This window comes from Neodiprion pinetum, chromosome 7, assembly GCF_021155775.2.
Source record: "Neodiprion pinetum isolate iyNeoPine1 chromosome 7, iyNeoPine1.2, whole genome shotgun sequence".
Lineage (NCBI taxonomy): Eukaryota > Metazoa > Arthropoda > Insecta > Hymenoptera > Diprionidae > Neodiprion > Neodiprion pinetum.
In genome coordinates this window covers 17,789,635-17,812,913 of record NC_060238.1, presented here as the reverse complement: position 1 = coordinate 17,812,913, position 23,279 = coordinate 17,789,635, and the positions used below count along the sequence as shown (strand labels likewise).

The window sequence follows — 23,279 nt, the reverse complement described above, 5'->3', positions numbered from 1 at the left end:
AATTAATTTGCGATTGTCACCAGAAGCATTAGCGAATGATTTCAGATGTTGCAAAACCAGCTATGAACAGGAATACCTAATAATGCCTGGACAAATTAGTTTTTGAATGATTCAGCGATGCGCGCGTTCAAAAGCTCTCTCTCTCTCTCTCGATATTACCACGAGTTCCACCTCAACCAGCTTATGATATATGGTTGATATACATATCGATTATAGAATCTCATTGTTATTGCAGCTTGTGATTTTACATTGGTCAGTATAAATCATCAGCGACGACGCGCGAGGCTCGGACAGCTATGTTCGTGATTCAATGTCAGTTCTACCGCAATTAATTTATCCAGTCAGCACTCGTCGGTTATCCAACAAGAGAGATTACCAACCGAAAAGAATCCCAAGGTTTCCAACCGTTAGAAATTTTCTATAATTATTAAATAGTGCACAGCAAATTTTCATTAACAAAAGTGTTGACAGTGTGAGATCCTCGCACGATTACGATATTCAATTTTCCCTGACTTCGCAATATTTTTCATTTTCAACAATATCAAATAACAATTGCTGGCTGACCTAAATCACGTCGGATTAAATTTTACCCGGGAAATACTTTATGCTGATGACTGAAATTTCATTTTTGATGATTAGTGAACCGCGGTGACTTCTTCACTAGCATCCAGCTCGTACAAGCCACGTGAAACCGATTAAATTTATGAATTAATTATAAAAAAATGTTGGTAAGTATTTCAGCAATAGGTAAAAATGAATGATATGATTGAGTTTCAATAATTGGTTTTCTCGAATCCACCGTTAAGGACGAGTGATAGTCCTATTTTATCGACCGAGCCAGATGATCCTCATGTTCCGTTAATGAACTATTAATTGGAATTTGATCAAATTTCGGCAGGGTATCGCTTTTTCGTTGCAGAATTCAAAAAAATGAACAAATAAGCGATATTAGAATCTGACATTCAAAAATTTCCAAACCTTATGAAAAAATATAGATCGTGTTCAGGACGAGGTGCAGTAATGTTCATTAATGCCTCAAGCTTCCGGTCAACTTGTTTTCGGTCCGAAACAAAATGCGAGTTCAGTTCTGTTACGAATTATGTGACAATGAACGGCGATGCGACTGACGTGAGAAAATGGAACGCATTGTCACATAATTCGTACGCAAACGAAGTCGCATTTTGTTTCAGACCGAAAGCAAGTTCGCTGGAAGGTTAAAGCATTAACCCTCGTACCGCGTACCGGGGTCAAAATGACCCCGCGACATCCTCGTCGTAAATTCCGTATGAAAAACGTTAAAAATAATGAAATATCGTAAAAATCGTTAATTCATTCATTTTACAAAAATTAAACTTCACACACTGAAAAAAATACCTTTTTGAAATTAAATTCTAATACAGAAAATATGGATAGGTAGTAAATTTTTTTTTTCCGATACATATCTCTTCCTTTCGGTAATACACTGAGAGAAATTTTTATTTTCGGTTACCGCTCAGCCCTTGACTATTTTGATTTTTTACCACATTCGAAAAATATAGTTCTAGGTACAAAATGAAGTTAGTTTTGTAGCTGTTACCGGAAAGTCTAGTATCCGTTACTTTTCTTTCCCGTCACGATCGCTGTTACTATATTTTCTTGCAACTGTTGGGAAAATTTAATGCTTGTGCAACGATAAATTGACCATAAATACTTATTTAACTAAAAAAGTACAGTAAACCTCAAAAACTGATTTTGCGTTGCAATTACCAAAAAAGGATCGACAATATCGGAAAATGGTTACGTGTACCTCATTTTTCGTAATTCCAACAATATTTAAACAGTTTTTTTAACGATACCTGTTTTACTGAATTTTTCTCAGTGTAAAACGAACGGAAACAATCAGGTATAAATTAAAACTGGCAATGTTTCATGTGCGTTCGGTTTAACACGGCGCGACAAATATCGAATGCGTGGACGTACAATATCGATAACTGCAAATATAGTAATTTTTCATAAATTTCAAACGTAGGCTCACCTTCGGCGTTGTTGAATTCCAAGTTTCAACGAGGATATACTGAGGCGAAAACGTGCTTGGGAATATTAGGTATTCGGTACGGAAGATTCGTTTATGGTAGATACGCGGTCCTCGTTCCATGAAAAGCGAAAATATATACTTGGATATCCTCGACTCGCAAACGAGGGGTGAAGCTCCCTTCTGCAATTACTCTGAAAGTCTTGGGGAATCTGAGTTTCCTCAAGACTGTTAATCATGCGATCTTGAGAAAGGAGAAAGCGGGAAATAGAGACAGGAAGAAATCCTTGCTTAACTTCTCTAGCTCTTATTTGTGGATCCCACGAAGAGGTAGATCCAACGATGGTTCCCAGAAGGGAAGCCAATTCGAATAAACCCGATTCAAATTTACTTCCCAAATTGAACCGACGTGTCTCGAAGTTTTTCTTTCCTTATTCTCAAGTATTGCTGGGTGAAAAAAAATACCGTTTCAAAACTTTGTGATTAATTGATTAGCTGTAAAAAAAATCCCATTTTGCGTCACGTGTTGTACGTAATCGGTGCGTCTATCCTTTTTCATTATAGTTAGATACATCCATCGGTTCTAGGAGGGTAAAGATGTCAGTATGGAGTGTTTAAGAAATTCGCATACTTTACAAACACGTCTCGATTCTTATTCAAGGCTTCTGATAACGTTGATTTGACTGCCAACTTTTATGAAAGTTTCAAATCGAGCATGATCGTCGGTAAAAACTTTATGGACAGTATTATAAACACCAATACTATATTTGCAACTTTTCAACTAACATCTCTACTTTTTGTGACCCGCTGAATATAGAAGCATAAATTAGCGTCTACTCAAGATTATACGATCTTGGAGGTCGAAGATTCATCGGAACGATCAGCTGAGATCAGTGACTATATTAAAATTTAGTATATCTTGCTTCATTTTATTCGGTTTTCAAATTAATAGTTACCTAGTTACTGTATTTTTCTCGGAAAGCATTACAGTCGATCATCCATATTTCAAAAGGCATCGAGATTTCTGAAAAATAGTCTGTTATTGTAAATCAATCATGCGTAACTTCATAATTAATTAGTCAGAGAGAATATTTAATCATTTCGCAATGAAGATTATAAAATTTGTGACGCTAGAATTGTTGTAAAAGTAAAATCATCGTCAGTGCGTCATCGCAACAACTTGATCATACAATTTCTAGTCTAATAAAATAAGTTTATGGCCAGCTGGTTCTCTAAGAAATGATTATTGAAAAGGGCGATCTGGTTTGATTGATTAACGCTTTTCTTCACACTTCTAATAACAAAACATACCTTAAATCAATCTCGTTGGATTTTAGTGTTTCCGTACTCCTAATAACAGCTGAGCAAACTTCAGGAGCACCTTCTTACTAAGTGTCTAGAATGACACAGCTTCTCCGAATCCCTTAACCCTCTAATTTATGTTGGGAGTCTGAGCGTCCCACCTTCTTTTTGCAGCTTTTTATTTATTCAACTACGTTGTTAGTAACAACGACCGTGTTTTTCGGTTCCACATGGTCCCTGAAATATTTATAATTCTAAAAAAAATATACAATCTATTTATTTAATTATTTCAAAAATAGTACACGTAAACAAATGGTCGAAATTCGTACTTTTCCACGAAAAAAAAAACAACATTTCCTGCTGATTAACCATGAAAATCCAAATGTAAATTTTTACACAAACTTAACACACACCAAATACCTTACAGACTTTTTCGAAATTTTTCTTCCTGTTGGTTTTGATTGCACGCCATATTGAATCCGCCATTTTGTGTTTTCAAATTTCGAGTTCAGATTCGTAATCAGCGACCCCAAACGCCAATGCATTCAAAATTTCAAGTGAATCGAATGTAAGGAAAAGGGTTAAGAATGTTTGCAAAGTTGCATAATACAACGTAATTTTTGTCTTCAAAACTGAATATCGATCTTTCATATATCTTTTGCGGCTCAGGTATGGATAAGAAGCTTTCTGACGCTTTTCTTTCGATCGGCAAAGTGCCACCTTCAGATAGTATATGTTAGAACTGCGATAAATAGTCCTTTTTATGTCAGTTTTCATACGAAGTTCGAACTACGCGTGGAAACTACACTATGAAGTAGTCACTGAAGCGCGCATGCGCGTAGTACTGCTATAACGTCGCCGAACTGTCAGGTCACCATAACCTCAATCACCTCGTCTCGTATATCGAAAATGGGCAACATTGAGCAACTTTTTCATGCGAATGCCGTAAAAAATAATGTATGGGGTAGGCCCGTAAACTGTTTTTGGCTCTAATGATGTGTTGAGTTCTCGCCATCGGCTCTGCTTCAGCTCGCTATCATCCTCACCTAAAAACACTCGGTTTACGGGCATGCCACATAAAGTAGTACTATTAATGTCCGTTGAGCAAATATTTTCTCGCGTACATTGGAACCAATATAATTTCAGATACTGAGAGCTTGATTTGAAGGACGATATGCAATGCTTGCATATGAAAAATATTCAATGAAAGCGCTCCGGAATTGGGTCTGCTATGGGAATATGTGTAACGATATACTAATTGGATCAAGATATTCAGAAGATTGGTCAAGGTTTTATGGAACGAATATTCTCAACCAAAAGTGACTCACGGTAAGAATATTGATCACTTCGTGATGAGATTAAAATCTGAAACAAATCAATCATAACCAAGTTAATAATATAAGCCTTTTTGAATAATAATATTACCAAAAAATTGTAACAATTAAATAAATTGTTTAAACAAACATTCGTGTTTCGAATCTCAAGTAAAATTTTTTTTATTACATATGAAATGAATTCACTGATTTTTCTAAATATATATATATGCATTCTTTTAGAATTTTCGGAGATCTTGAAAAACCCGTTCGCGAGAATTTTTTCAATTTTAAAAAATGGATGAAGGCCTGAATTTTTGGACCGGTTTCCGTGAAACGGTTATACATTACATTGAAGAAGTTTCAGAGGCATGGAACAACGAACGTTTTCATAAATAGAGTGTTGGAAAATTTTGGGAAATAGAATATTCAAAATCGCCAAAAATTCCAAAAAATGAATTCATTTGATATGAAATAAAAAAAAATTTCACTTGAGATTTTTTTTTTTTTTTTGTACACTCTATTAACTTTTCTGCATCATTATTATTCAAATCGAATTTTATTGTGATGTTGGTTATGATTGATGTTTTTCAGATTATATTCTCATCGCGAAGTATTCAATACTCTCACCGATACTCACTTTTGGTTCAGAATATACGTCCCATAAGATCTTAAAGAAATGCACCAATATCTCACATGTAAAATATCCATCAACTTTGCAATAGTTCCCCAGGTACATAGTATGTTCGGTTTATTCTACAACCGCAGTGCTGTGCCGACAACAACTACAATTGTACCAGAAAAACAAACCTCACAGTAGTTTGACGGACTCACAAGAATGTGTTTATTATTCATCCAACGACACTGCACGGACTTCGATTCAGAGATGCAAACTCTTGCATTCCTAGATTCCCTGCCGAATAACAACTTCCTGTGATCCTTTATTTCGTCTCTTCAATGTCTCCCCTGAATAGAAGGAGATAAAGTTTCGAAGAAACACCGCTTCCAAAGTTTGATAAGGGTACTCATGAATGTGAAAAATATCACGATAAATTGAATACACAATATAAGGGCACTTCGTGAGGATACGCGACACTTTTATTTCATAAGCTCTATTAACTCGGACTTTGTGTAGGCATTTCACGACGTGAATTGACGTGTCATATTCACCCACAGTTGTCAAGGTATCATAGCTGCGAAATGTCGAGATGAATATAACATCTGGCAGAAAGGCCGACATCTCCCTGGGCACCAATTTTATCTTCGCTTCAACCGTTCTGCACCGGCCAACGTCACGATAAAAGTTCCTCTCTCTCCTTTGACGCATTTACAAAGGCACTCGAGGCGTTTGTGGCACTCTAGGAATTTGAAACTTCATCCATTCGGCCGCGGGCCAGGAAACGTCTCAACTTACCTCTTCGAACGATTTCCAGTGTACCTCGTAGCGTCAGCCTACTTTTCCGATGTATAGGCATCATCGCTTCTGGTTCGAGAACTCGAAAAGCTTGAACTGCGGTTACTTCTCCGATGGCACATCGCTTGTCATGGGAAAAAAACTACCATCCGTGATTACATAATTAAGTATTCTGAAGTAATCCACCGTAGTGAATATTCGAATTTGACTCAATGGATCGCCGCTTAAGTACACTCGAGGTTGTCCGCTGTGGCGAACATAAATAGCTTGCTTTTTGATATCCTCTTTGACGGAGGCTCAGCTGTGGCTTTTCCCAGCTAAGCTTACCGGATGGTTGAGCAAAGCCAATAACGCAGCGCGAACTGTGCTTCCACTCGTCCTGCCTGGCGCAATTACGTCCTGCTCATGAGAGGGCCAGTACTAGGCAGGAAACACCTCACCGGAAGTCTTCCTAGCGACGATGCAAGAGCTGGAATCGTGGAGTCGAGTAGTTGGAAGAGAGGCTAGTGAATAGCGAATGCACTAAAATAGGACATAAAGAAAGGATCGAGAGTGTCGGTAAACTTCGTGCGGAACATGCATGAAGCTTTGACAAATTGAGGACGAATTGGCTACACCGACTGAATCAGATTATAAATGAACTGGAATGTAAGACGTGTTGAATGTATTTTAAGAAAATGAGCCCGAAGGTATTGGAATCTTACCAAAAACATCAAAATCAGAATCGGTGCTAATACCCAATGACTGTTGGAGCCCTTAGAAATATATTATTGCAGCACGGCTTGGTACATCAGTTTTGAGAAAAAATGCAAGAGCACAGAGTGAGAAGGTCTCATCACTATTTCCAATGAAGTTACACACCTGAGATTGTCGTTCGCGCAATTATTCATAAAATTAACTTAATTAACATCCCCATTCGCCCCTTCTTTTTCTCCCCCCTCCACGAGTCACGCTAAATCCCCATTTGCACATTTTTGCGTTTTCATCTTCACCTCTTTCCGATTCATATTTCAAAATAATAGTTTACGGCTTACCTAGAACCATTATATAAGCCGATACGTCGAGAGATTGTTGGGAAACTGGGTCCTCTAGGGATTTCACAAGAATTGAGTTGTCGGCCAAACTAGTTTAGCCAGGTAAAATCGGCTGTCGCTCCAATCTATCATTTATGATCGAAACGCGGAGTGCGCTGTTTCGAAGTTACTTGTTATACTTAAGCAGCTGTGTTTTTTGAATATTTAAAACGTTGCGAATCGATTAGGCTCTCTATCGACTGTTCGCTGTTATTTTTAAAGATAGTTGGAAGGATCTTGAAATTGGAACTTAGGTGAACAATGTTCAATACAGTGGCAATGCTGTATAATTGGTTATGTTTTTGCGAAGAGTTTTGGAAAAGATATATTGGTCAGACTGTCAAATTTTCACAAGCGCGAGTTCTGTCTTCGTTATGTAAAATGTTGATGTGAGGTTTGTTAATTTTTGAAAAAAATAGTCAGGGATTAAGTCCAAATGTCTGGCACTCCAGCATTCTGTACCTACCGAATCAAGACTATCGATGTGAATAACCTTAGGCTGGATATTCCATTGCCTGCGATGTTCCTTTGATATAAATGCAATCTGTTGATTCGAATTGAAAAATAAATAGGATCACGTTCGAGAACCGAGCGTAAGCCCTGCAGTCGATAGAATAAAGAACAAAAGGTACCAAGGAGATAACAAGAGGTGCTCTGAAAGCAGGAAAATACAAAGCAACGTCCCTGTCCCAGGTACCTATTATTCAGTGGAAAGCATTTCTTATATTTTAATACTCGAAACAACTTGCTACATATGAGGGATTCTCCGTCAACTCGGCCACTTTTTTTTCGAGTCGAGGTTCCGGTATAAAAAAATTAATTTGTGTGGCTTTATTTTTTTTACCCTAGAACCTCGATCCGTGTCACTTTGGCGATTTTTTGGCGATATTGTCACACGTATTGGAAGACTATGTAATTTTTTCAGCAAAAAAAAGGGTCCTTTTTGAATAAAAAAAAATAATTTCTTCCTTTTTTGGTAAAAAATCAGCGTTACCGGAACGTAAAATTTTTTTCAAAAATTCCTCTCGAAAGCTAAAAAAAAACTACAACTTTTGTGTAGTCATTTTTTTTCAGTCACTTCAAGTTTCCGACATATATTCGTTTGAAAAAAAACGGCAATTTCTCAAATAATGAATTAAAAAATCTGAAAAAATTCACATAGAGTACCTTTTGGTAGTACTTTGATATAACCAATTATGGGGCAGATCCGAGATGGTCGAAAAAAAAAGTGGCCGAGTTGAGAGAGAATCCCTCATATATGGTCGTATAAAACGACGGACGATTTCCTTATCAAACGTATCTGTTTAGCTAATTCTCGATAAAAACTGGAACCATATTTTAGTTTACAGGAGTTGGAATGAAATAAGGCAATTATCGATGACAGTCGTTCAATATTCATTGTTTTCATTATTATTCATTTAATTCCCCCCCCCCTCGAGTCAGCACTAGTCTTCGTTTATATTTACGAGAATTCATTTATTCCGGATCGTTTTTATTTTATTTATAGGTATGTTTGTTCGTCGAAAATTGACGTTGACGTCATCGCGATGTACCCAACGATTTCATCGTTATTCCTGCGATACATATTTTTGCGAATAGAAGTCCTCCCGTTGATTTACATTCGCTAATAACGTCCCGGGCATCATGCGAGGCTAAAATACCTTCGGTGCCCGAGGCGGCTTACATAAATATTATTCAAAGTTGGCACATTTGACGGCTGTGAAGCTGTGGGGATTTTTATAACGTATTGACTATATGGACACGGTCAGGTGGGTGGCTAAAAAAAAAACGAACAAACACATACGCGTATCGTTGGATATCGAATCGATCCAACGGCTCGGCTCGCCAGCCTCGGGAACGATGAATATCACTGAATTCGCAACTAATCCGATTACCGACCGGGGTATGAGTTTACCGACCGGCTGCGCGTGCGTATCACGTGTCTGTCACGGCTCAAGAACGAGTTCACCTGTCAAAGGGTATCTGAATCTGTAATATGTGCGTGGGCACGAATCAGTCGAAACTTGAGAACTGCCAGATTACCATGCTTATGTATTTCAGCGAAATGTATTTGCGATTTGAAAAGTATTTCAAACTTGCCACTTGCGGTAATCTTTGAAACACAGTTGTAGTGAATAGCGTGATACCTTCTGGACGTTTCTACCTGCAAAGTGAATTTTTATCAACAATCACACAGTCCGTCGTCTGCTAAAATTTAACGCGCACGCGCTGCAATCCGAGAGCGGCTGTTTGCCAGGATGACCAACAGTCAGAAATTGATTGTAACGCGTGCGCATTAAATTTCAGCAGACAAAAAATGTATGAAGCTTACATTGAACGGTAAAATAACTGGGCGTATGACTGGGTCTGCGGTTACACATGAAATGACCGGTCTGCCAGAATATTCAGACTTTCAGCACGTAATTTATCCGTCGTGAAAAGAAATTGAGTTTTCAACTTTGGCGGCCACACTGGTGGACCAAATTTCAACAATTCTTGGCTCCAAAATCACAATTGATATCGCTTTTGACGGATGGGCATCATTCATGCGTGTGACAACATCCGTTTCAATGGCGCAGTGAAGCATGTATCTGTACGTGGAACAGTGATGCCAACCTGAGTGGAAAATGTACATGAATAGAAGCACAAGCGGTTTATCGATTTTATGAGTAAGATGAATTTTCGTCCTTTTATCGGATGGTCATTTCACGTATCTTGTTTTTTTATTTCCTACCTCAGCATATGTAATCATTGGTAGGTTCTTGGAAAATAATGCAGGACTGAAAAACATGATTTCCATTTCTGGATATTCATACTCACCTATAATGACATATAACGAGCACGGAATGTTTGTATGTGCCACAGGTTTCAATATTACAAAATTTCACAAAACATAACACCTGACTTAAAAACTTGTAGAGATTTCCAATGATTTCACAAGATTTCAAAGAATTTACAAAATTTCCGTAGGATTTCATAGGTTTTCGAAATAATACAGTTTTCGAAGATTTTATACGATTTCAAAGATTTGGAAAATCTAAGAGATTGCAAAGAGACATTTGAAGGCAGTTGTGCACTGGGCGTGAAAGGCTTTTTGTTTAGTTGAGTGAAACCAGTTTCTGGTCCTCATATCCATTATTTTCTAATACGCATATCGCAGTCCACTGATTGAAACAAAACTTAACAGGGTGTACCGTGATTCATGCACAGTATGACCGTTGCAATGTGTAGATAAGGAATGAGGATGGTTAAGTAAAAGTGAAAATTGAAAAGTGAAAATTGAAGCTAGTGATTTGACCATTCGAGGCAAACCATATTTCTCACTTCTGATGAACTCGAAATTTCATAAACAAAGGTTTCCAACGTCACGGTGATTAAGAAGTTGAAATTAAAATTTGAGAATTTATAATCAAGGTTCTAATGTGACGGATGAAAGTGCAAAGTCACTTGATTGAGATTAGAATTGGTGCGTGGCGGTTTCCCAGTCTGTATAATTACGAATCAGAACTCAAAGTTGAGAAAATCAGAATGATCGATTCTTTGATCTACCTCAAAGTTGCGTTATTTTGAAATTTATAGACGCAGCTATGTAGCGTTCTGAAACATTACAGGGTATGTAGGTACTGAGTTTCATCCAAATTGCGTAATCTTTTACGTTTCGTCCGCGGTATTGGGTTTGCCATTCCAAATCCACCAACTTTGCGATCAGATTCATAATCCGCGACGTTGCAAGCCCTCGACTTGCGAATGCTTGGTCCATCGAAGGCAAATAATTATTCTGTCACACGGAGGAAAAGGATTATTTCAATCAAATAATATTAGTTTCATTCAAATAAATGATACAGTCAAATGCAGCGAACACAATACTTAATGCAACGAAATACTTTTGTCGGACAGAAGAATACTTGTGATAATCTAATATAGAATTGAATCAAGCGTTTGAATGATCCTGCTGACGATAAATTTATTCGAGACAACACAGCGTGAGTTCGTCGCATTAATCCGAATTTTGTATTAACAAAATGTGTGATCGAAGTGACCAAAAATTTGACTGAACGCACCTCAATCGTTTTTGTTTTAAAAATATGAAATTGTGGTATCAAAACAAATTGAGATCATTCTAAATTATGTTTTGTTGGGTCAAGAGTTCAATGGTTTGAAGCAGGTGATAATATTTTCTGTTTCAAAAACCTTCCGCATTGACTGAACATTAAAGTTATTCGAGCACACAGAACGTATTCTTCGAATGATATCGTTTATTATCTGATGACTCCTAACATTGTGGGATTTACTCAGTGCTAATCAGGTAAAACCCCATAACTTATTCTGTACGTAAAAGTATAAGTCGAATATATATCAATAGTTTTTGTTTATATGTCCTCAATATCAATTTCCATGATTCGAAACTTGGTATTAATTTCTCTTCGTTTGAAATAGATCTGACCGCAGATTTATCTCAGGTTATCTGTATCTGACTTTCTACCCTACTACCCGATTTTATAACCATCTCTAAAGCTACTTCCATAGCGAGAAAGTTTGCCGCCTAGTGGCCGTTTATGTTACTAGTACCATTCAACTAATTACATTACAAGCCTCGATTAGATCAACAAAATATGGCATTCAATCGATGTAAAATCTTCGTTTCTACTTATTTTATTTAATGTACCCAATTGTTTTTTCCAACGAACATGCGATTTGAAGGACCAATGAATAAACTTCAGAAAATGATATTTATTTGACCCAATTTCGGATACGCGTGGCAAAGGTTCACTCGAATCAATACTTGAATTGATCGCGGCAAGAAAGGCTTTTTTTTAATCAAGGAACTCGCTTAGCTAAATCATTTTGACAAACTAAATAAATCGAAATTGTCGAATCGAAGTCATCGTATTTGGAACAAATAAGGGATACTATATTAAAGCGAACGGGCTCCAAGAAAATCTATTTTGTTGGTTCAAGAAGAAAAAATGACATCAATGAATTGCATACATAAGCTCAGATAAAAGACAAATTGCTGTAATAATTCTGAAATATTTATGTTCTAATTTTAAATCTCACTCTAGTATTATTTCCCGATTCAGTACGGGTATTACCGTCGTAAACAATTACAGATATTCAGGTTGCACTGCTGTACCTACCTAGTACCGTCATGATGCATAAAGCATGGGCGTCGGTGCAGACAAAGGGATATTATTCAGCCTGGTGGTAAATTCCGTTATGCGAAGCACTGCACGAGTCAAAAACCCACAATTCACACCATTGTTATTTTGTATTTCCGATTTCCGGTGTGAAGTAACACGTTATACAAAACCATCCACAGGCGGTAGCGATGTCTATATACGCGTATTGTGTTTCACCCACGCCGCGAATACAAATTCCTCTAGTTGATTTTGCAGCTGCCGCAAATGCGGTAAAAGTGTAGAAAAGTTTTTGTACATCATCTCTCGCTACTTTCTTCTTTCCGTTTCAAGGTATATATATATTTTTTTTTAGTTTTTTTTATCTCGTGGTTTTTCTCTCTTCGCTTCGCGGCGATGTTGATTCTTCGTTCTTCAACTTCGACCTCGGTGAAGCTGTAAAATAATCAAGCGATCCTTGTTTTCTTTCTTGTTTCAGAGAACGGTGGCTAAACTCTTCGGCCGCGCGGGTAGACAAAGCAACGTACTTAAATCGTTGGACAGATATGGACTACTAAAGAAAATTTCAGGTCTGTCCTATTATATGTAGGTATATATATATATATATATATATATATATATATAATAATAAATATAAATAATATATATATACATTCAAACTCGTATCGATACTAGTCCATTCGTTTGCTCGATCTTGTCGAGTGAACTGAAATTTATATATACATATATACATATAAACACATAGCTGTGGTGTGTGATAAAGAACGGGACGAGAGAACTTGGCAACGGATCGAGAGCTTTCTGCAATTCACCTCAGCCTGTTGCTACCGCCATTACATACCTATACAAGTGTGATCAAAGAGATGTCTAATATTAAAATTGATGATAATTACAGTAACGATTTCAATAATTAATAACAGTTAAATTTAAAGTGATATCGAATTATGGCTAGGTCAGGACTCGGACCAATGACCAATAAAAACAATTTAGTTGAGAATTTTCATGCAGAGCTGACGTCATCGTTGGTGCTATCGATTAAATTGAACTACAGTATAGGTATACATACGCTATTACATGGTATCATATATGTATATTATATATTACAATGAAAAAAACTACTTACCTAACTGATCGTACGAAAACACTACACGTACAGGGTGTTCCACGAATGTCAACATTGGCTACATGTTTCTTGATGAAAGCGATGCGGGTGGTTTGGTTTAATTACAAAAGCTTCCAAGCAATCGTATCATATCAGTTAAGGTTATCACTCAAACGTTATTACGCAGATAAAATTTGTTATTTACTGCTGTTAATTTTCAACCTTACATCATAGTTCATTACTAGGCCGATCGAACGAATTCATCTGGTGGACCATAACTTGACCTTTTAATTCACATATTATTGTACCGAGTCAACTTTTACGTCGAGATGTATTCTATGATTTTTGGAAACACTGATTACGAATCTGAAATCACGTTTGAAAACTTCAAGATCGCGGATCCAATATGGAGGACGAAAATTTCAAATTTGATCGAGTGTGGTCAAAAAACTCCATGCAGGGGTTTTCGGGATCGCTGATTCGATATGTCATACTGAATTTTCAAAAGCTGATTTCAGATTCGTAATCAGTGACCCCAAAAACTGATAATTTATGTAAAACAAGAATGTGTGTAGACGGGTAACTTTCGCGGATGTAAATTATTTGTTTCCAACAGTAATTCACATTATATCGCAATAATTATTGTCGAGTACTGAAAACCTATCAGTATACTATCAGAAATAGTAAAAAATCGCAAAGAAATATGTTGAAAAGTTCTCTAAATGTACAGAAAAATGGTTATAAAATAGACGGAACGAATATTTACCGCTATGACTCAAAGGGTTAAGAAGATCTGTCGTTAAATTTCAACCTTGCATTTTTTTTTGTAAATGTTTTGTTTTTCACAATTTCAGAACACGGGTGGTTTTATTTAAAAACATATCCTCACGTCGCTATATTTCTCGAATAATTGCCTACATACTTTATTCTCTAAAAGTCTTGATTTAAATTCCGCAGTGCAAATATAAAAGCTTCCTCTTGTCAAATGTCAAGAGCTTTGCAATACTGGTTCCATTTTTGTTTACTGTCGGCAATTTCTGTATCAGTGAAGTAGAAAAAAAAAAATGTCAGAAAAATGTACCCTGGAGCTACCTTCGGATAATACCTGATAAATATTTATGTGTCTATACCAACGTATTAAATGTTACCTGGAGGAGTGAATTTCGAAGAAGTGAAAAAAATTCACGTCTTACGCACAATGCATGTATATACAATACATTCATGGAATATACTATAGGATGCATGTGCGTATTTATGTACAATACAATATAATTACAATGAGAATAATAATAATAATAATAATAATAATAATAATAATAATAATAATAATAATAATAGGAATAAGAAGAATAAGAAGAAGAAAAAGTATATTAATAATAACAATACAAAGACATTTCGCGTCTGACGAACTTTCGTGTCGCAAACAGTGAAGATTTTATCATATCGTGTACTAATGTAAAGCAATTTAAGAATAATTATATTTCTTTGTAAATTAGTATACACGATATACATATATGTATATGTATATAATAGATATGAACATACATGTAGATGTACTTCTGTTATTCTGTTGTTGTCACTATATTATTGTAAATTTAATTGAATATAAGGAATTAATGAGGGGGTTATGTATTACATTCTAAATGCTAAGTATAATAATTCCCGCATCTGAAATCTGTTTATTCGATACTACATGTACAATAATACATGTATATACCTGTAAGACTCAATCGTCACAATAGTATATATATAATGTCACAATTTTTTATATATGACAAGAGTGTGTTACGCGTTTTTTTCACGAAGTACGAAACTGAGGTTAGGATTGCATAATGTCAGATTTGTTTGCAACTGCGCATGCGCGGAGTACAGGAAAAATCACAATTTACTTCCAGGATTCCCAGGCATTATCTACTGTTAGATAACCGGGTACTTCGTGTACAGAAAACACGCATGAAGAAACGCGTAAAACATGCTCGTGTTGTATAAACACATTTCCACGTGGGATGACGGAAACTTGAGGAAAAAAAAAGAAAACTTGAATATTTACAACTCACACGCTTGTCGCGTACCTTCGGAAGTGGGAAGACTGGGATTCAAGATCATGTAGTAGTCCTACCCTTACCGACCGAGCAAACTCACCCCCTTTCTCCCCACCTTAAATAAACAAACGAATGGAAAGGGTTAAAATTTTGACGGTGCATCGCTCTTTTCTGGCAGAATTCAGGAAAGTTAATTATATCCCGAAAATCGTTAAAAAACATGTGTGACCTTTTGACACATGTTACCATTTCCCACATTTTCCACATTTCAGGGGTCAAAAAGTGCATAACTGAAATACTTTGCGCAATTCCGGGAAGAATGAGGAGTAAAATGGGACATCGTGAGAATTTTCATGCAATATTGCGGCTGCTAAACGAGAACTACGAATTACGATAATTTCGTAAACAAAAGATGCTCTCAAGATCAGCTGGCCAACGGCGGAAATTTGAACCCTATCCGTACGTTTGTTTATTTAATATAGAAAGAATAAAAGTGAGTTTACTCGGTCGGTAAAGGTAGGAGTACTACCTGACCTTAAAAGCATTCATGCATACGATGCTTGCCAAGGTACGCAACCAACGTGTATACCTTATGACTGGCTATTCAATGTCAATAATACATATTTACGACTGATGTCAGCCGGTAGTAAACACTTTTACATTATAAGTTCTCACCGACTATACTTAACTCGAAGAATACACAAGTTTTTATGTTCACGTGGTCGGAGTTCTCTCTGCAACAATACCGACGATTGTTTGTAACTTGATAATTATATTAAAGCGGGATCATTAAATCTAACTGTTGCGTTATTAATTGGTACACTGTTGATTATTATTAACCCACATTGCTCCACGATTATCGACAGGAATATACGCGATGAAGAAAGAAGAAAAAGTGCAGCTCATTAGCCTCTTCGGAATCGGAGTTACCAAGAACGTTTTCAGATAATTAAATTATCACGGACCATTAAATCGCTGCACGTTTTTCTTCATACCCTAACGAAACAAATAAAGCAGCACTGCTTTTAGTATACGTCTAATACTGGAATATGCAAAGGTGTATTTATCTATCCGCATCGTCAACTATCATCATTTTCTTTGTTGATGATCTTTAAATCATCATAACAACATCGAAAAACGAACAGATTACTTGAAAAAGAATTTCTGTGCGTCTATATTTCGAAATATTTCAAGTAGTATTACCTCTAAGCAATTCACCGTCATTTTTTTCTTCAACTCAACACCATTTCTTATTCCATAAGTGAAATCAATAGATTTTATGTTGAATGGCTTAAGACAGAAGAATTATTTCAGAAGCTTGTTAGATTAAATAGCATCAATTGACTCAACTAACGCCACGTAATTATTTTGCCCCTATTGCTTGGAGATCAATGAAATAAATTGTCATTAACGCAGTGAAATGTTGCAAATCAAAGTACGGCAGTGACGAAAATGTTGAATAAAACCGATCGATTTCACCTTCTCGAACCGAATGATTATTTTCACACGGCACAATTATAACGACTGCATAAAAGATCAGAACGGTTTAAAGAGAAGCGGATGAGTAATGACGAAACGGCGTGTATTCGCAGATTTGAGAACTTTTTCACGCAGCAAAACATTCGCCATTAATTCACATTCAAGTGGACACCCAACGTTGGAGCGACACCGTTTATAGGTCACATCACAGGAGAGTTTATAGCTGATCGAATAAACCCTGAACTTTCAGCACATCATTTTATACGGCGCGTATATACGTACCAACATAAACTGGAAAACGAAAAATCGGATTTAAATAGGATTTTTATCATGTCAGCTAACGAAAGTAGTTTATCGTATTATACTTATTTTCCGGATGTTGATTACTTCTGTTTCTTAAAAATGTTTCGTAAAAAACTTTTCTTTACACGCACAAACATCCCGTTTGACCCCAAATCATTCTTAATGTGTTTTGACGTGCAAGAAGCCGAGATTCCTTAACTTACTTGTACACAAGTTTTGAAAGAAAAAGTTGCTTATCATTCGCTACGACACGTGTCTTTATATTATTGGCCCAAGTCTTATTTTTATCGAAAGGAGTTCTGTAATTTCAAATGCTTTGAAATTCCCGCGCTAATGTCCATGCGAAATCGAATCCGTTGAAACGGTGCACACGGCAAAAGTGCTGTGTGAATTGTAAGTCCTTGTATTCATAAGTTTGAAATATTGTAAAACGCTCTTTCAACATTGCAATGAATCTTATTTCAATGGATAAATATGTGCGTTGAAAATCTTTGAGTAAATCAACCTCGTTGCAACTGATATTTCATTCACCATCATTTATTTTCTTCACTAATCGAGGCGTTAATTGATGTTGTATATGCCCCGTAATCTTGTAGTCTTGTCTTTGTTGCCTCGTTTACTTCTTATCGTCTTTGTAATTCCTCCTCACCTTTTATAACACTTTTGTGTTGCTCATATTATCTTTGTAATCCTTTTAATACCCGTAACCGTTACAATCGCCTGTTAAGTTTGTAATCTCTTTTAATCTTTGCATTCATTTTTTGGTAATTCTTGTATTCCATGTAATCCCTGTAATATTACTGGTCTTGTTATGATACATGTTACCTTGCTATAATCTTGGCAAACTTTTCATAATCTTGTGAAATTTTGCAGTCAGTTGTGGTCTTTGTAATCCGTGCAAACCATGGAATATTTCTATTAGTTTTGTAATACCCGCAACCTGTGCAACCATTTTGTAATATCTTTGTAATCGTAATTTACGTACGCCATTTTTATACAGCAAGCAGCCTCTTGCCCCAAATATTGTCGTTTTTTACATTTTCATTACACCTTAACTTGGGCTGTTTCGACGTAAAATAATTTAGAATTCTTTTCTCGGGACCGAATCAACTTTTTCCAATTTTCCTAATTAACTCGACCCACTGAGTATATTAATTCTATGGTATGGTCTCCGACGATAACAAGACAAATTGATATTGAGTTTCACAACTTTTCATTGAAACCAATTTGGCGATGAAGTAAATTTAATATATAACCCTAATTTGATATTCACAATTTTTATTAATTTTCATATACATGCAGCATGAAATGCCTTTATATCTTATTATATCTTTATATCTATACATGTGATTGACAAAATACACTTAAACTCCTTTGATTGTCAATATCGTGTTTGAATGTTCATAGACTGCATCTGCAAAAATGCTTCGAACAAATGTGTATTAAATTTCAGACAAACTTTCTTAACAATGCACTATAAAGTCTATTTTTCCATGGGGTCGATATGCGTTTACACAAGATTCGTGTCATTAGAACTATTCTCACGATTTAATAAAGACAGTAATAATAAATTCACTTTTGTGATAGTACATTTAAACATTTCTTGCATAAATGTTCCAATATATCATTGAAGAATAAAAAATATACAACTACAAATAGATTCGCGAGAATTGAGGGATCGAACTCGAATCAATTAGTGAGTTAAATTCCGATTATTAAAAAATTTCCACAGTTCCACTTTTGTAAAATACTCACAAAGCTCTCAAAACTTTCATTTTTCGTCGGGATTATCGTAAGATTAATCCACCGATGGAATAATTTTTTGTCTATTCTTTCAAATATTTCGCATATTTTCGATTTACAAAAATGAATACTTGAAGGTTTCGAAATGTTTTCAGAAATCTCTGAAAAAAATTTTTCCCTCTGTTAACAAACATGTGCTAGTTAAGTAAAAGGTGAAATTGATTTTTAATTTGAGGTTTCGAAAATACGATTACAGAACAAGAAACCATTTTAACATATTAGTTATGGAATCGAATAGTTTTATGAGAAAGAAGAAATGTTTAAGTCTTTCAAAAATCGACAGTTAGAATGGCAAGCCTCGTGTAGTATAGATGGTTAAAATCACGGACATGTATACAATTCAATGCACTTATACATTCGTGATGGAAGTGCATCGGCAAGTTTTTACCCCACGTCGTAAACTCGGGTGATAAATAATTTACGGACATCGTACCTGTTGAGAATTTATACAGAAGTCAGAAGCGAAGCCTTTTCACGAATTGACCGCCGAGTCGATTTTCTCCGATCACAAAATCTAACCAATATAAATGGATCCGTTTAAATTTGAAGTACGCACTCACCGAAGCGTACATATACATATAAATATACATATATAATGTATATTCAAGTTGCTTTATCTGGAATACTCACTTCAGTTACTTAGAATTTGGTAGAGTGAAACTTTGGTAGAAAGTGAAGGATATGAAACACTCGATATAACAATAAGAAAAAAAAAACCGATTAAAAATATCAATTTATTGTAAATTAAGGTCATGTAGTACTCCTACCTTTACCGACCGAGCAAACTCACCCTTTTTCTTTCTATATTAAATAAACAAACGAACGCAAGGGGCTCAAATTTCGACGACGCATCGCTCTTTTCTAATGGAATTCAGGAGAGTTACTAATATCTCGAAAACCGTACAAAAAATGGATGGTTTTTTTACACGTGTACCGATCAGAATCAGTGGCTGTGTCGTTGTCGTGTGAAATCTCTGTCGTTACCCCCCTTAACTAGAAAGTTCACATTACAATAAAACTACACAGTAACCTCATTTTAGAAGTAATTTCAATTCTCAAAATTGGTGAAGGTACTGTCACATAGTGTAACGAAACCTTGCAAGGGAAAGAAAATCGAAGCTTTCGAGGTCCGGAGGTAGATTCACGTGAAATGCCCCGAATGCGGCGCATGGCTTTCCAGCATTTTTGTTATCCGTGTCTCGCTGAAGCGCTTCCGTTTTCGTACCCGCTTTGCATGCACGCCTACGTCACAACCAGAGTTTTATCATAATCTGAACAATATGCAGTTCTCTGGGCGTCGCATCTGGGCTCGAGTTGGACGTCAGACATATAGTATACATATAATGGTAGTATGGAAATATTCCACCAGTACCTACACGGTTCATTATTAATGTAATCCAACGATATTTCAGATACATTTCTTCAACAGCTACGGAAATATTTTACTGCTCAGAGAATGTGTCGGTTAAGAATACCAAAATTGTGTAATTAGACTCCTACGCACACTTGGGGACAATGAATCTGATACGGCTAATTTTTTACACTAGACAGTTATGTTGGCAACACAGAGAAACCTGAGCGCCACCGTCGGCCGAGCGTGAAACAAACTCAATCTCAATAAACATAACATAACCCATGACCGTCGAATCTAACCTTAGATTACCTCGGGGATGATGACGTGTTGGATTGATACATCATTCTAAGGTTAGATTCGACGGTCATGGGTTACGTTATGATTATTGCGATTGAGTTTGTTATATACAGGTGAAGATCAGATGCGCGTTTTTTTTAGACATGGCTTACTGTTTTGTGATTTGTACGAAACACTGTTACAGGATTCAATGAATTGCAGCGAATGTTAAAGAGCGTAGCAAGAATCTAAATTCAAAGTTAGATTGGAGGGAACGATGATATCACTGGTTGATAAAATTTTGTAACAAGAAAGTTACTTACTAATTTTGAAATACCTATCTACCCTCATTGTAAAATCATATTCAACTTGATTCGATCAGGTATAATTTTTGTATTGCAGCTACTACCAGTAAAATTGAATGTCTATCGTTTGGAGTTACCTTTTTTTTTTTTTTTTGATTCAGGGTGTTTTGTCATTTATTTTAACTCACTAACTGGTATTTATTGTAAGTACACAAAAACTAGACCTGATCAAATCAAAATAAATATGGTTTTATAATGAGGGTAGATAGGTATTTCAAAATTAGTAAGCAATCTCCTTGTTACAAAATATTGTTGACTAGTGTACTGTAACACTATATATATATATAATCTCATTTTTCAAAAACTGAAAAATCATATTACAATAAAACTATTCGTATCTAAAATGTTCAATTATCAATTCTATTACACTAAACCTTGTTCCTCACATAATCAGTTAAAAGTTTTCATATTATGCACAAAAAGTGAACTTTTGTTGACTATTGTATTTAGTTATATCGTTTCAATAGCTTAAATTCCTGTAATCATGTGTTGTATCGATATTCAAGTATGATAAAATATGTGAGGAAGTACACTACCTACTACCTCGTTATAAGAGACTTCCCAGAAATTCGTCACCGGAGCGTTTCGTATGTAGGTGTAAGTCGATAATCATCACCGATCTTCGTTATATTGTCACTTTGCAATGCGTCATCTGGTGGAAAAAAAATGAAACTAATGCAACCAGGCTGACAGCTGATCGTTGACCGTGTTTTTGCACGTGTGGATGGTAGAACTGGTACATTATTGATTATTTTTAATTGACTTATGTGATATGAATAATTTCAAACCCCAGGAATTACGATTTGCCTCCATTGAAATTAAAAACTTAGATTATATGGTTATAAAATGGTGCCGACAGCCAGGCTCTGACCTCATGATGACATTTCCCAATAACGCGGACTCTAACAACGAGGTAACACTGTACAAAGGAAGATGAAGATGGTGTATTATATATACACATTTGACTGAAAATACACTTTAGCCCTCGATATCATCAGTTAGCAGTAACACCATGCATCACTTCACTTCTGCGTGTATAATTCTAGAGTCTATTCGTAACAAAGTCTAAACTCTATTCATCCTATGAAATATCGCTACGTCTGTAAAATGAAAACATGTTCCATTTTTCGCCTGTTTATTATCCCCGGATCCTAAAATTACATGCCTCACACGCTTTCATATCTCTTTTCCCTTGATCTTTGAACGAAATACATTATTTTTGGCAGCCAAGGTCGCCAGGATCGTTCGTGATCAACATAACGTGTATATGCGAATTGCCAAGTCAGCGAGTCTACATTTTGGATTCATATTCTCGTATAGAAATCCTCACGTGCGGCACATTGCATATGGATACCTTTCTAGTAGGTGTATGTATAGGTATACGACCTACGTGTACTTATATCGCTGAACAAGACAAAGGAGCATATTGGAGGCACGTCTCGTTCCTATGCATCGTACCGGGTATATCGAACTGATTTAAATTCCGAACGGAACCCGCCCCGACACTACGAAAGGAGAATAAAAGAAACAAGCAAACCTACACGTATGTGCATACGTATATACGCATACGTATGTATATCATCAATGTACTCTCAAACCCGTAAGAAATGATTGAAATTAAATATCTGAGTTTTCAAATACATTATATATCCGTATAGCGTATTTCCAAGTAAACGCCGCAGTATGTTCGGTTGCCTACCACTAAGGGGAACAAATATCGGTAAAACAGACCTACCCGGTCATAATCACTTGGGTCAAGTCGAGTCTTATACAATCACTTTAGCCAGTTGACTGGTACGAGTTCTTCTAGTTTTCGTGCCAAAACTGGTAGCCACATACAACTGGCCAAATAACACCAAAATTGGTACTCGGGGTTGTTTCGGGTCCCTGATTTAATTTGAGAACTTATTTTTTGAATTTACCTCCCCCTGAGGGTGAAATTATGGGTGAGTCGGGGTAAATTTTCAGTTTTATTATGAATTTTATTGTTATATTCAAATTTGAAATTTGATACAACGGTATGGGTTTTTGGGGTCTCTGATTTCATTGCGAAAGTTATTCTTTGGGTCTGCCACCCCCCGAGGGTGAAAAATGTTCCCCAGCATACGAAGAAACTAGTCATAAATTTGCTTCACTTCTTATTTTATATTGGCATCAGGCTGACGTTGGTGAGAAGGCTGGTTGGTTGGTTAGTTTTAGTTTTATTGGTAATTATAGATTTAGGTATCCAGTTTTATTCAGACTATAGCTAAGTCTTCATTACTTCAACGTCGCCTTTTTGGATCCTCCATTTTGCAATTCTTC

At 36.1% G+C, this 23,279-nt stretch overlaps 1 protein-coding gene across 10 annotated transcripts in view; it reads left to right on the top strand.

The window, feature by feature from the left end:
* The window catches only part of LOC124223065 (uncharacterized), a 313,561-nt gene extending 297,373 nt beyond the window's left edge, over positions 1-16,188 (top strand). For all 10 annotated transcript variants that reach the window (XM_046634704.1, XM_046634702.1, XM_046634703.1 and 7 more), the window contains one exon: positions 12,730-16,188. Coding sequence is in view for 1 of the 10 variants with exons in the window: in XM_069137792.1 (XP_068993893.1) it covers positions 12,730-12,743 (14 nt within the window). In the remaining 9 variants the exon portion in view is untranslated. The remainder of the gene's footprint in view (positions 1-12,729) is intronic.
* Positions 16,189-23,279: the final 7,091 nt, after the last annotated feature.